Source organism: Jaculus jaculus, chromosome 1, assembly GCF_020740685.1.
Source record: "Jaculus jaculus isolate mJacJac1 chromosome 1, mJacJac1.mat.Y.cur, whole genome shotgun sequence".
Taxonomy (NCBI): domain Eukaryota; kingdom Metazoa; phylum Chordata; class Mammalia; order Rodentia; family Dipodidae; genus Jaculus; species Jaculus jaculus.
The window spans coordinates 523,935-536,107 of NC_059102.1; the positions used below are offsets into that span (position 1 = coordinate 523,935).

Here is a 12,173-nt window from a genome sequence, read left to right on the forward strand (position 1 = left end):
AAACCAGCCCAAGTGCTGGTCATATCCCATATCAGACTTAAAGGAGAAAAAAATCACTACCTCCCCCTGGTCAAGACAGGAGGCCAGGGCATTCCTACAGCAGGGCAACTAGGAGGCAGGTGACCTCAGTAACCTGGCCCAGTGTTTCTCAGGCACAGACCAGCTTCTCCAAGACCCAGGTTCCCGCCTCAGTGTGACCGATGAGTTGTGAAGCTACCTGGACTCAGGCTGCCTCCCACTTTGGCTCTGACCTCCTAAGGGGTGTATGCATAGAGGAGGTGCTTATAAGTCAGTTTATCCACAAGGGGCTTAGGGATTTTCACGGTGGAGTGGAATGGGTGGGAGTGGCTTCCTTAAATGAGCTAACAGGGTCGACTGTTGCTAGTCTCTCAAACAAGGACCCCTGTAACTGGCTGAAGTTTTCAGAGGGATGGAAATGTCTGTAACCTAGCCACTTATCAGACAAACCCCTAAAGAGAACCAGCACCCACCTCAGGCTGGGTGGCCCGGATAAGGTCCAAATTTGTAAAACTGAAGCCATTGTCCTTCAGACTAGGCATTGTCATGCTAGTGAGTCGCCTGTGGTCACATCCTTGCCTTTGACTCCACCCATGCCCTCTCCCCCACTAATTCTCCAGCCCTGAGCTTTGTACTAGGCTTTTCTGTCCTCTGAAATTGGTGGTGCTACCTCTAGCCCCTCAGATCAGTTACTGCCTTGAGGATAAGGGGACCTTCCTGCAAACTACGCTACTATGGTCTGTTCAGCCCAGTAGCCCAGCCTAAGGTAGGTTTATGGCGGGGGGGGGGGGGGGGGGGGGCGCCAAGCAAGGCTGGGGTCAAAGGTCTTTCTTGGAAGGCTCACCTTCTTGCCCAGCCCTGTGCTTCAGCTTCTACCGTGGGCAGACTCCAGCATCTAGAGAATGCCCAACATGAGACACCACCTGAAGAGCTTCGTCCCCGCACGGAGACTGCTGGAACAAGCCAGAGCAGAGGCGCGGAACCCCTCCCAGGCATCCGGAGGCTTTAAACCTTGCCCTGCCCTTAGCAACCCCTACCCTTAGGGGACCCTTCTTACTTAGGTGTGGGATTTGCACGCATTCACGGGTTAAAGAAACCTTTTTTTATTGAACATATTATCTATATTTGGGGTGGAACCTGCAAAACCGGGTTGGGGGGGTTGGCCAGAAGAGAGCTGACCACAAGTTAGGCCTCACTGGGGAGGGTCCCCCAGGACGCCACGCTCGGCGGCCGCACTACCCAGAATGAAGCCCACAGCCAGGGATACGGTCTGGTCGAAAGAGCCGCGCAGGTGGTCCACGTGTTGGTTCAGGGTCGACAGCTGGTCGCTCAGCGGGCCCAGGACGGTCACGATGTCACCCAAGTGCGTCAGGGTCTGCAGCAAGGCGGCGTTCAGCGACGGCACCGCGGCTGGCGGGGACGCGCGGTCTTCCGGAAGGCGCGGTGGCACATCAGGATCCTCAGGGGCGGGGTCCGGGGTGGGTGGCCGCGGGGATGCAGGGACATGGCGGGGCTCTGGGGCCAAGGCGAAGAGGGCCGTCGGGGCAGGCGGGGAGCGCGAAGCGCAACGGGAGTCGTCTACCGACTTCAGAGTGGACGCACTGTATCTTAGCGCGCTGGCCGGGTCGGGGTCTCCGGCGTCCTGGCGCGGCGCGCGTCCTGCGGAGCGGAGCGCGTGGTCGGCGGCGTCCCCCACCCCGCTGTCGCGTCCCTCCCCCGCAGACCGGGCTCGTCCCCATGCTCCCCACCTACCGGACTCGTCGGCAGCAGGCACTACGGCCGTGATGGTCGAGCGGCGGCCGCGCTGGGGGCGCCCAGGCCCGGAGGGGCGGCGGCGCACCCGCCTGTGCCCTTTGTCGCCCAGCAGCCCCATGAGCTCGCGAATCTGGGCGTCGTAGGGCCCGGACGGCTGACCCTGGGAATCGCGGAGCTTGTCCTTCAGGAACTTGTAGCGGCGGCGGCACTGGGCCGGCGTGCGCAACACCTGCTGGCGGGCCAGCGCGGCCGACACGCGGCGGTAGGTGGGCAATGCCTGCCGCCGGTCCAGCAGGAGCGAGCGCCACACAGTCGGCTGCAGCAGCGTATCCAGCAGGAGCTCCGTCTCCCGGGCACTCCAGGGCGTGCGCTGTGCGGAGCCCGGGGACACGGGAGACTTGGGTGACCCCGGCTCAGTCAGCGCGCCCGGCGTGGTGGGGACCTCGGAGTGGGTCCTCGGGGCGTCTTCTTCGTCCGGTCGCATCTCTACGTCGAAATCTGTCCGGGAGGGCATCGCTGGGGGTGCAAGCGATGGAGGCCGCCGGGGCCTGAGCAGCATCCCGGGGCTGGGGCGGGGAGTGCGGACTCGAGCCGGGACCGCACCGACTAAGAGGAGAACGATCTTCGAGCCGCCCACACACACTCTGAGGACCCCGCGCTGCGTCGGCGTCGGAGGTCGCCAGCGGGACCTCCCACCTGCGGGCTGCCCCGCCCCTTCCAGTCCCGCCCCTTCTGGCCCACCTAGTTCAACTTGGCCTGACCTGTGCCTTAACTTTCTAGCCCTTTCTTTGGGGGCCTAGGTCGTGATGACACAGCTCTACTCCTGTCGGACAAGGTACAAAGTGTAAACATAGTATTTTAAAAAGTGGAGCCAGACGTGGTGGCACATGCTTTTAATCCCAGCACTACTCAGGAGGCAGAGGTAGGAGGATACTTGTATGAGTTGACCGCCATTCTGAGACTACATAGTGAATACCAGGTCAGCCTGGGTTAAAGCGAAACCCTGTCTCGAAAGGCCCCTTCCCCTTCAAAAAAAGTGGTCCTATTTTTTTTTTTTTTTCCGAGGTAGGGTCTCACTCTATCTCAGGCTGACCTGTAATTCACTAGGTAGTCTCAGGGTGGCCTCGAATTTACGGTGATCCTCTTGGTCCTATTTTTTAAAACCATTTAACTGAGGTACAATATATCAATGTCCGGAAGACATGTAGAGGTCACTTTTAAACGTTTTGTTTTTTTTTTAAAATATATTTTATTTATTTATTTGACAGAGAGAAAGAGGCAGAGAAAGATAGAGGGAGAGAATGGGCACTCCAGGGCCTCCAGCCATTGCAAACTAACTCCATATGCATGCTCCCCCTTGTACATCTGTCTTATGTGGGTACTGGGGAATAGATTCTTTTGGTTTTGCAGGCAAACACTTTAACTGCTAAGCCATCTCCAGCCCCTAGAGGTCACTTTTATTTGATACATGTGCCCTGCTTTAGAATCACTACCCATAAGCAGCCTTAGACTACTTCCAATAATGCAAAAACACACGCATTTATCCTGTGTTTAGCATATTAGAGTATATTTCCTCATGTTGTTAAAGCATGTGTGTGTGACCCTATTACTCTAATCTTGCTGTGGGCTTTGGCAAATGGGCAAGAGCTATATCTAACTTACAAGTCTGAGTAGCAGTGAGTGTATTCAGTACTGCAAGCAGGCCACTTGGGTGCTAGATTTGATAAGCAACCATAGATGCTGTTGGGCTTGTCTTAATTCACACACACTAAGAAAAGGAACCTTTTAGTCCGATAAAATCAACTAACAGGGCTGGAGAAATGGCTCTGTTGTTAAAGGTGCTTGTTTGCAAAGCCTTACTTCTAGGTTTGATTCTCCAGTACCTATATAAAGCCAGATGCACAAAGTGGCTCATGCATCTGGAGCTCATTTGAAGTGTCAAGAGACCCTGGTGTACCCATACCCCCATTCTCCCATTTGCACTCTTCCCTGGAAAATAAAAACCTATTAACATTATAGGTGACATGAAATTTTAACCATTTTCTCTGAGATTCAGATCAAGACAAAGATGACCAGCAACATATTCTGTTTAACATTCTAGAATTCCTGGCCAGTGCAGTAAGAAAAACAGTTATATAAAAATAGGAGGCTAGGCATGGTGGTGCACACCTTTATTTCTTTATTTATTATATTTATTGGGGGAAGTGCAGAGCCAAAGAAAGGCACCCACGTGGCTAGAGATCCCATGTGGAGGCCCTGGGGGAAAAAAAAGCATGGAAAGAAAAGAGAAAAAGTTCAAGGCAGAAGTGAATATATGCCTGGTACTGAAAACCTAATCAAAAACCTGGGTGGTCATGTGCCTTAGGGGTGTAAAGCCTGCTCCTGTCTGACGAAATGTATATGTTATTCTCACCAAACTGCCCTGAAAACACTACACTTAATGTTCATATTCATATATTAATGCTATGCTCACTTTTGGTTGGAGAAGATTCTCTGTTCAGATGGCAATGACCACTGGGATGACCCAAAAGGCAACATAGTGCTGAGAAGGGAAGGAGGAGTGTATAGCACTGAAACATCTCTATCACACCCTCCAAGGCTCAGCGTCCATTGTGGAAGAGGTGGCAGAAAGAATGTAAGAGCCAAAGGAAGGGCACCATCACTTACATACAACTGTCCAGGTAGAAATTGGCCTCAATATCCATGACTTTGCAGTGCCTAGCAATACCTTCACAAGACCCTCATAGTAGGAGAAAAAGACGGTGACATCAAAATAAAAGAGACTAATGGAGAGAGGAAGGGGTATGACGGAGAGTGGAGTTGTGAAGGGGGAAAGGGGAGGAGAGGAAAATACCATGGTTTGTTGTCTGTAAGTATGGAAGTTGTCAATACAAAAGAAAAGAAAGAAAGAAAGTTAGTTCAAGGAGCTCCTGCCATGTGGGGAGCTGGAGGGGATAAAGGAGCCTATGCCAAGAGTAAGGGCTGGGGTCCTCCCTGCTGGGCCTGGGCCAAGGCAGCCCAGGCCCAGCTTAGGAAAACACTCACCCACAGTTGGAAGTTTCTAAGTGATAAGGGAGCTGTCTTTTGTTATTTTTTTGTGGTAGTGTCTCCCTCTAGCTCAGACTGACCTGGAACTCACTGTAGTCCCAGGCTGGCCTTGAACTCATGATGATTCCTCTACCTCTGCTTCTGGAGTACTGGGATTTAAGGCATGTAGCACCAGCCTGGGAGTGAGTTCCAGATCAGCCTGGGATAGAGAGAGACCCTACTTAAAAAAAAAAAAAAAAAGATAGGGAAGGAAGAACCTAGCTAGCTGTTAATGGTCTGATGGTAGTGAGACTCCATGTGTTTATCAATGTCCCCAGGCATGGTGCTCAGGACCAAGGTCCAGGCTCAACTGAGAGAGAGGACAGTATAGGCAGAGACCTGGGAAGTGGGGTTCACTGAAACTTGAGGGCCATTGACTATCACTTTTGTTTTTAAATTTTATTTGTAAGCAGAGAGAGGAAGGGGTGGGAATGAATGAATGAAATATGGGCATGTTAGGGCCTCTAGCCTCTACAAATGAACTCCAGATGCATGTGCCACTTTGTGCATATGGCTTTACATGGGTACCAGGGAACTGAACTCAGGTTGTTAGGTTTTGCAGGCAGTTGCCTTAACCACTAAGCTATCTCTCCAGCCCAACTATCACTTTAAAAATTATATATATTGTAATAGGTTATATTCTTATCCCCTTTCTACTGACCGTGGTACCCTGGGGCACTCCTCAGTGGGGTTATGGTCATGAAGGCTGGAATTAGTCCCTGTGTGATGGTGGGGGAAACCTGTGCCTCATAGCTGTCACTTAAGAGTAACATTTATGCTGGGTGTGGTAGAGCAAATCTTCAATCCCATCACTCAGAAGTCTGAGGTAGGATTGCCATAAATGTGAGTCCAGTCTGGGTTATACAGTGAGTTCCAAGTAAGCCTGGGCTAAAGTGAGAGCCTGCTTCACACAAAAACAAAAGAGCATCAATAAGCCCACCTGCAGCAAAGGGAGACTTGTGTAGGTGGGTAGGGGAAGTTGGTGGAAATGACTAGGGTTACGGTGACTTGGGGTAGGGGAGGACCAAAGCCACTCTGTGTGGGTACTATCTAAATTAACTTGACTTTCCTGAGTACGTTCAGTCTTTATCAATAAAGCTGCCAGGCAGGTTATTATGGGAACTCTTGCAAGGAACTGTCAACTCTTTCATAAAAGCTCCCACCAGAGTGTCTTACCCCATGCTCTTCCTGGAGTGCTTCCGGAGTGCTGAGGCCCTGGAGAGCCAAGGCTCTGAGAGGGGCCTCTATGAATGACTGTGGGGACTGATCCTGTAGTCCCTGGAGACTGACCAGTGGGAACTTCCTGTAGTGGGAAAGGTTACAGCAGCTCAGCCTCCAGTTGGTGGTGAGGGTGAGTGAGCTATTTCTTTTTTGTTTTTTTCAAGGTAGGGTCTCATTCTAGTCCAGGCTGACCTGTAATTCACTCTGCATTCTCAGGGTGGCCTTGAACTCAAGGTAATCCTCCTACTTCTGTCTCCCTAAGTGCTGGGGTTAAAGGTGTGCGCCACCACGCCCAGCTGAGTGAGTTATTTCTGCAGTGGTCACTAGAAGAAAAATGTTTTCCACAGTAGTAGGGTGTGTTTGCTTGTCTAATTGCCTCGGAGTTCAGGTGGTTGGTTCTCTGTGGGAAGGCAGGTGAGTTAGAGGTGAATCTAACAGGCCTAGTCTCTGTGTTATTGAGGGTGTGAGTATGACCAAAGATGTGATGTGACCTGGACTGAGCCCAGTTCTCAGTCCTGGGCTGGGCACCTCTACTCCTAAGTACCTAAAGACCACCTGTGAAGTGCATTTTTACAGCCAGAAGGAACCACCTTAGCCTCAGAGTAGGCAACACTTTAAAAAAATTATTTATTTATTTGAGAGAGAGAGAGGCGCAGATATATGGAGAGAATGGGCACACCAAGGCCTCTAGATGCTGCAAACTCTAGACTCATGTGCCACCTTGTACATCTGGCTTAAATGGGTACTAGAGAATGGAACCTGGGTTCTCTGCCTTCTCAGGCAAGGGCTTTAACTGCTAAACCATCTTTCTCCAGCCCCTGGCATTACTTGTGAGACCCACACATCAGTGGCTTGGTAGAAATGACTTTATTTAGAAATCTGTACTAAGTAACATTAGGGCGCCATGCAAACTGCTTAAGCCAAAGCCCATTCATTTTCTCACGCAGTAAGTCAGCACCATTGGAATGCTGGTTTGCACTGGACACCACCTGCACTCAACACAAAATCTGAAGACATAGGTGTTGATCAGCAGACCAACACCCTAATGGAAAAGCCTGTAAACCATGCATTGCATCTGCTTGGCCAGGACACCTATTCCCACTTGCATCTGATGTAATCAGGACCTGGTTATCTCTAGTAAATTCATGGAAAACATATCTTGACAAAATAGTCCAGTATTTGGTCACAAGTGACAGCTTCCATAGAAATATCACTAGCTGCTTCACTACAGAATCACTACTTCTAAAACACAACAGTCTTGGCTTTTGCTGCAGGCAGGATCTGGAATAGTGCCATTTGCCTTAGGCAGTTTCCCCTTCTCATTGCACTCTGCTGTGGGGCACCCACAAGCCACTAGCTGCTCAGGAACTCCAGGAAGGGCTGGTGTTACCAAGGTAGCAAACATCACATACTCACCTGTCTAACAAAGCACTAGTGGCGTGCAGAGCTGAGGGAACACAGTGGACAGGAGTGTGCATGCAGGGCTGCTGAAGGTGGGTGGGCAGCCACTCTCAGGGCCCAGGGGCAGTAGAAAGACTCTGCTCTCAGGGTGACCAACCAGCACTGGAGCTGCTATTAAGTGTTTGGTGCCTTTTCCTAGAGGACAGCTGTCTCTATTACTGTTGGTTCTAAACTGAAGGGCAGTGGGCCACAGGGAGGAGCAGTGGCCTGAGTTGGAGGCTCAGCTGAAATAGAAACTACTTCCCTTGCTGGGTACCTGGGGCTGGGCAGGAAGGGGTCTCCTAGGAGAAGGTAGGCTGGGGGATGGGGTGAGAGTGTAAATGTGACAGGGCCAGATTATCTAGAAGCCTTGGGTTCCGGTGGAAGGTTCCAAACCCCTTGGAGCCCATCAGTGCAAATGTCTGTTTTGGTCCTTCTGACTGAGTGAATACAAAAACACTGCTCAGCAAGCAGCTAAGTGTGGCATCTGTTGAACAGCTGTGGGTGGGTGTTGGTTTTTTTGGTACAATCAGTGAAAAACAGTTGAAAACCATTGGTCTAGGAGAGATATAGACTGGTCTGAAGCTCTTGGGGAAGTTAACTTATTATGTTTTCATTTTCACTTTCAAATTGTTACAGAAACAGACACACTGGACTCTATCCACCTATCCCTGGGGCTAGGGCTGGGTTGGCTCAGCTCTCCTCCCTGTGAATGACTACAGGCTAGCTCCTTGTAGTCTCTACTTCCTCCTCCAGGAAGAGGTGAAAACGTCCTTCCCCAGAGCCCTTGGAAGGTGCAAGCCTTCACAGATGGCTCCAGGGTACCTTTCTTCCCAGCCACTTCCTCTTCCCCTGGTCTGGTGCCATTTGGAGTCTATGCCCAGCAGAGCTCTCCTCTACTGGAATGTGGCTTTCATTCTCCGCAGTTTGTCCTGGATCTTCCTGGAGTGCTTCTCACTTGGGATCTGGTGAAAGTTGGCCCTGTTGTCTGCTGCTAAGATGGAAACATCTGCCCCACTGAAACGGGCGATCCTTTGCTTGAGGTGCGCCTGCAGCTTGGGGTCAGGGCTGAATGTGTAGGGGTTCTCCTGGAATGCGTGCACCTGGCTTGCCACCTTGGCAATGTTTCTTTAGTGGGGAAAGAAAAGATGCATTAGTTAGGCTTGTACAAATCACCCTCTGGCCAGTGAATCCTACTGTGTTCTCAGGAATGGCTCAACCAAACCTTTCCAAAGCCTAACACTGAAGAATGAGTTTTCTCCATTTGTTCACAAGGTCACATCACATGACTGGACTGTCAATCCATCTGCCTGCTTTTTTATTTTTATTTATTTATTTGACAGAGAGAGAGAGGGTGGGTGGGCACGCTAGGGCCTCCAGCCACTGCAAATGAATTCCAGATGCATGCACTATCTTGTGCATCTGGCTTATGTGGGTCCTGGGGAATCAAGCCTCAAACTGGGGTCCTTAGGCTTCACAGGCAAGCAGTTAACCGCTAAGTCAACTCTCCAGCACTGCATCTGCCTGCTTTTTACCCCACAAGTGTTGAGTTGAGGGCTCCAACATGAACACAAACTGTAAGTTGGCTATGAGAGCTCAGAACTTAGGAGGAAGGTAAAAGACAGGTGAGGGGTTCTCTGCATGGCACCTTTCCTGGCTTTGTGCCCTGTTGCAACCTTCAGCACTTACAATGCTATAAGCAGTACTTCTGCCCCTGGGGAACAGGCTAGCACACTACTGGTGGTTACTGGGCAGTTAGTAACTCAGAAACTCTTACTCTTGCCTAGGATACCACAGACTGGAAAATAGGTCTACTCTGAGCTCATGAGGTCAGCATGTGTGCTACACTCTCAGTATATAATCATCAGCGTGCTTCTGGTTTTGAAGTATGATTGACATTGTTTTTGTTTCTCAGAAGACAGCCACATCAGCTTTATCTACCTTTAATCCCAGCACCCGGGAGGTAGAGGTGGGAGGATCTCCGTGAGTTCAGGGCCACCCTGAGACTACAAAGTGAATTCCCAGGTATGGGCCAAGAACTGGGTCTTACGTCGATGTTGGAATGAGGAGACCAAAAGGAATACCAAGACCAGAGGATATAGGCACTTGAGCCTGTTATATTTGTGGGTTGTATCTAGTGAAGCTCCTCACCTGAGCTTGCTCCACCTGTGGGCTCCGTTGGTCATGGTAAAGCCCCCTGTCTCCAGCTGCTGGATGTGCATGGCCAGCAGGCGGGCTGAAGGTAGGGTGGGTTGGGTCCTGAAGCGCCGTCCTTCCATTAGACACAGACTGTCACTCTTCAGGAAAACCTGGGTACCAACCAGGGGTGTGGGCAAGGAGACAGATAGTGGTTAGAACAGGAGGACCTGTCCCTGTAGATGCCTGTCCTCCAGGGACATCGTGGCTGTCCAGCACTCTCACTAGGCATCTAGTATAGAATGAATGTGGAATTCCAGGATTGGAAAGGGCATGAAGCTGTTGAGGCTGAACCCTGAGCTTTGGGGTGGGCACAGGCTGTGGCTGTTTTGGAGTACCTTCTGCAGGCTGTGTCAGTACCTACCTCACTTTGGGGAAATTCTAGGTCACTTAAGTGGTGTTTCCTTGTCTGCTGCTTCGCTTCATGAGATAACCTTTGTGCCTCCCAGCTCCCCAGGCTGCAGGCACTGAAGTCACCAGTAGCCTGGGCTGGGAAACTAGACCAGGTAGGCCAAGTAGGCAAGTAGGCAGACATCTTTATTCAGGAGGCTATCTGTGCCTTGTGTTTGGGGTGCCTTGATACAAGCTGTGCTGTGTGAATTCTTCAAGATGTGTGGAGCAAATACTTCAGGGGAAACTACAGAGAGCTTGTACAAACCTCCACGGCTTTCAGCTCCTCCATGACTTCAGCAATCTTTGCAGGCAGAATTCTCCAGGCCTGAGATAAAAGCACAAGTGAGATGCTCATAACCCTGTATGCCAGCCCACACCTCCAGCCCTTCAGACCCAGGTAACCCACAGGGGACTGCCTCACGGCCAGGTGCTCCAGACCACCCAGGATCTGCATGGCGGTTGCGAAGTTCCTCTGTTCATAACAAGATTTTGCAATCAGCAGAAATTTGGATAGCAAGTTTACTTGTAGCTGAAATGAGAAAATGACACTCAGTGTCAACATGGGACAGACAGACAGCTGCCCATATGAGGGAGTTTGTGGGAAAACTTGTGTGTGATAATTAATCTCTTAGTTTTTTAAATTGTATGTGAGAGTGCATATGTGTATACATGTATAGGTGCACACATGGTATCTGTGCTCTTCTTTCATCTCTGTAAAGTCAGACATGGTGGCTCACACCTATAATCTCAGCATTCTGGTAGGATTGCTGTGAGTTCGAGGTCAGCCTGGGATATAAAGTACATTCCAGTTTAGCCTGGGCTAGAGTGAAATCCTGTCTCAAAAAATAAAAATATTTTATGACAGCATTTCTCTTTTTTTAATTTTTTGAAAATATTTTTTTTGACTCAACCTGAATTTGCCCAATTTTCCAACCTTGGTTAGAGGGGACAGGGATATATTTGAATATTGGTCTTACTTATTCCCTACCTTAGTTACTCTTTTTAAAAAATATTATTTATTGATCCAGGCATGGTGGTGTGTGCTTTTAATTCCAGCACTCAGAAGGCAGAGATAAAATTGCCAAGAGTTCAAGGCCACGAGACTACATAGTGAATTCCAGATCAGCCTGAGCTAGAGCAAGACCTTATATTAAAAAACAAACAAACTAGATAGATAGATAGATAGACAGACAGACAGTTGTATGTATGTGTGTGTGTGTGTGTGTGTGTGTGTGTGTGTGTGTATAATTTATTTATTTGCAGACAGACAGAGAGAGAATGGACACACCAGGGCCTCTAACCACTGCAAATGCACTTTGTATATCCGTGGGTACTAAGGAATTGTTAGGCTTTGCAGGCAAGTGCCATAACTGCTGAGTCAACTCTCCAACCCCTGAAAAATATTTTTATTTATATATTTGCAAGCAGAGAGAGATAGAAGAGAGACAGAGGGAATGGGTGCACCAGGGCCTCCAACTGCTGCAAACAGACTCCAGATACATGTGCCACTTTATGCATCTGCCTTTATATGGGAACTGGAGAATTGAACTCAGGTAGTTAGGCTTTGCAGGCAAGTGCCTTAACCACTATGAAATCTCTCTAGTCCATAAGAAAGCACCTTTAACTTCTAAGCCATCTCTCCAACCATAATTTTTTATTTACATGCATACATGAGTGTGTGTATGTGTGTGTGTATGCCCATGCATGTGTGTATGGACATGCCAGGAATTGAACCCCAGGGTGGTAGGCTTTGCATGCAAGTCCTTTAACTGCCAAGCCATCGTTCTAGGCCCTGAAAGGGTCTCTTGACTCTGAAAAAAAAAAAGAAAAGCACCAATCTAGCCTATGAACTTTGCATTCTTTTAGTTCTGCCTCCCATTGTCATAGGTGTCTTGGGATCATAGATGCATGCACCACTGTGTGTCTGCCTTTACATGGGTGCTAGGGAGGATTGAACTCTGGATAGGCTTTGTACCTTTAACCAGTGAGCCATCTCCCCATCCCTGTGATGATTAATCTTGATTATTAACTTGATTGAATTGAGAAACACCTGGATTAGTAAA

At 49.6% G+C, this 12,173-nt stretch overlaps 2 protein-coding genes across 4 annotated transcripts in view; both read right to left on the reverse strand.

The window, feature by feature from the left end:
* Positions 1–1,210: 1,210 nt before the first annotated feature.
* On the reverse strand, positions 1,211–2,332 carry Utf1 (undifferentiated embryonic cell transcription factor 1). The gene is made up of 2 exons (XM_004669623.1): positions 1,771–2,332; positions 1,211–1,677 (listed from the first exon to the last, which is right to left on the reverse strand). Exons 1-2 carry the CDS (start codon positions 2,330–2,332, stop codon positions 1,211–1,213), a joined length of 1,029 nt encoding a protein of 342 aa, XP_004669680.1.
* Positions 2,333–6,932: 4,600 nt separating this feature from the next.
* The window catches only part of Kndc1 (kinase non-catalytic C-lobe domain containing 1), a 47,673-nt gene continuing 42,432 nt past the window's right edge, over positions 6,933–12,173 (reverse strand). For all 3 annotated transcript variants that reach the window (XM_045144866.1, XM_004669652.2, XM_045144920.1), the window contains 4 exons: positions 10,517–10,639; positions 10,376–10,435; positions 9,673–9,830; positions 6,933–8,649 (listed from right to left, as the gene is read on the reverse strand). In XM_045144866.1, the coding sequence (XP_045000801.1) occupies positions 8,418–8,649; positions 9,673–9,830; positions 10,376–10,435; positions 10,517–10,639 (573 nt within the window). In that variant the 3' untranslated portion in view covers positions 6,933–8,417. The remainder of the gene's footprint in view (positions 8,650–9,672; positions 9,831–10,375; positions 10,436–10,516; positions 10,640–12,173) is intronic.